At 46.1% G+C, this 2,440-nt stretch overlaps 1 protein-coding gene across 1 annotated transcript; it reads left to right on the forward strand.

Annotated features, from left to right (window-relative positions):
• Nucleotides 1-785: 785 nt before the first annotated feature.
• Nucleotides 786-1,976, forward strand: KCNE4 (potassium voltage-gated channel subfamily E regulatory subunit 4). The gene is made up of 2 exons (XM_003209054.5): nucleotides 786-923; nucleotides 1,318-1,976. Exon 2 carries the CDS (start codon nucleotides 1,344-1,346, stop codon nucleotides 1,833-1,835), a length of 492 nt encoding a protein of 163 aa, XP_003209102.1. The 5' UTR covers nucleotides 786-923; nucleotides 1,318-1,343; the 3' UTR covers nucleotides 1,836-1,976.
• The last annotated feature ends 464 nt before the right edge of the window (nucleotides 1,977-2,440 follow it).

Here is a 2,440-nt window from a genome sequence, read left to right on the forward strand (position 1 = left end):
AGCCCAGCACCAGCTGCAGCGCCTGCAGTGTGTGTGTGACTCAGAGCCCTCTGCCCAGAGGGGTTAGCCTCCATCGCACTGCAGTCCGTGTTAACTCAGTGGTGCTGGTCAGTACAAGCACAAATAGCATGCAGAATGTACGGCTTTGTATGCAGGGAGAAGGGAAGTGCCAACCTGAGCTCCAAGTTGCCCTCTGGAGGGGGCTGCATCTTTCCATCGATCTTGGCAGAAACCAAGTCCCATCGTTGCTGCTTTGATGCCTGAAGTGTGATAGCAGTGGGAGCCCTCCATCCAAAATTCACCCCTGACCCAGAGCCCCATTCTCCACAGCCCTGCACAATGTGCTATCAGGACAGGAGCTCAGTCTCCACTTTGATCTGTACACACTTTGTGAGGCTCTGTCACCAGTACTGGGCAAAAAAAATAGCATTTCCTCCCCCATCCCTTCAGAGAATACTGTTTGCGTAGCAGCACGTAGTTAACAGAACCCATTATAAAACCCAAATGAATATTTTCCATATTAGGTGACAAGCACAGGATAATGTCTTGCTGCTTTGTCACACTGCAGAGCAGCTCCCAGGGTAGCAGTTCAAATGTAGCCATTGGGGTGGCAGTGAAAGGGAGCAGATCCAGTGGTGAAGGAGCCACTGCTGAGCTGGGGAGGAAAGAGTAAAATCTGAGTTCCCAAATCTTTTTCTTTTCACAGCTGTTAAGAGTTCAGTGGGTTGAACTGCAATCCTTCAAGTTCATCTTTGACTCCAACACAAAACTATTATAAACTGTGCCTCTAAAACACGTGATGAAACATTTCTTGAGGGCTATTTATTCCAACTGCAGCAGAGGAAAGTTTTCAGAGCACCCGGCGTTTGGGAGAGGAAAGGTCTCTTGAGCTTTGCACAGGGAAGAATTATTTGCATACCGACGTAAGTTGCTTTTTGATTTTTTCCTTAGAAGTTTTTCCCCTTTTTGGAAATGTGGTCGAATAGCGCAAATCTAAATTTAAGTGTCTAGCAGCATATTTCTATGTAGTTTTCTTTCTTTACTTATGTGGCTTGGGGGTTCTGTACTTCAGAATATCACTCACTGTGATTTAATATTAAGTATCATTTCCTCTAATGTTCTCTGTATCTGGGTAACAGTACATTCAGCTACAGTATTATTGCAGAGGCATGGCAGACAGCGAGCTTCAATCAAATGTGTCCTGAGAGCTTCCAATTACAAGTAATAAAGAATAGCTTGGGGATATATCCCTTTAGATGTTTCTTTAAATCTTTGATCTGATGTTTAATCTTTGTTTCCACACCAATTCTCCCCCAGGCTTTAGCTGTGGTCGTACTGTTTCCATGCTGAAGATGGACCATGCAAACATCACCCAAGCCATGCTGAACACTGAGTCCCGCAGCACGGAGAAGAATAACAGCAATGAGTATTTTTACATCCTGATTGTCATGTCTTTCTATGGGATCTTCCTGATAGGGATCATGTTTGGCTACATGAAATCAAAAAGGAAAGAGAAGACATCCAATTTGCTTCTGCTCTACAAAGATGAGGAGAGAGAATGGGGGGAAGCTGTGAAGCCTCTACCAACCATATCAGGGCTGAAGTCTGTCCAGATCCCCATGATGCTGAACATGCTGCAGGAGAGCATGGTGCCATCCCTATCCTGTGCCATCTGCTCGATGGAAGGCAGCAGCGTCAGCTCAGAATCCTCCTCCCCAGATGTGCACTTCACCATCCAGGAGGAGGTGCTGGACGCTGAGCTGGGGGAAGTGTCAGAAAAGCTCCTCAACGAGAGCAGTGAGGGCTCTGTGGAGAACATCCACAAGAACTCCTAGCACCTGCCGGGCTCCCCTGGGTGCAGCCAGAGCACAAGTGGAGCTCCCACTGACGACTTGTGGTTCTACCTTCCTGCTTGCCTGTGAACTTTCCACCAGCATCTGTGCCCTGGGGCCCACGACATTCCTGAGAACTGGCAATACAAGGAAGTGGTGGTACCAAGCTCCAACACTTAACTTGCACATAATTGGGATGCTTCATTTTATTTTTACCATTATAATTTCTCACCATAAGAGCTAAGAACAAGGAGAATATATATATATATATATTTTCTAATGAGGTAACTGTTACTGGTATGTCTCTGCGTGTTGCAGGATCCTGCAGATAGCACAAAAACCTGGCTGTTAAAGCTGATGGGTGATGCTCATTCACACAAAGCTGTGATAGACTAGAAGTACTTCCACTGTGTTTTTCTTATAACAAACTACAGCCAACAGCAGATTTGCTCAGTGAGACCTCAAAGGCCAAACCTTTGTGGATGATGGTGTTGGAGGGAGATTGCAGCATGGCTGGAGACTGACCTTAGGCACAGACAGAATGAAAGATGGAAACAAAAAGCAAGGGGAGGCCCTATATTTCCAGAAGGTTTGTACAGATGGGTTCA

The sequence above is a fragment of the Meleagris gallopavo genome, chromosome 11, assembly GCF_905368555.1.
Source record: "Meleagris gallopavo chromosome 11, MGAL_WU_HG_1.1, whole genome shotgun sequence".
Classification (NCBI taxonomy): domain Eukaryota; kingdom Metazoa; phylum Chordata; class Aves; order Galliformes; family Phasianidae; genus Meleagris; species Meleagris gallopavo.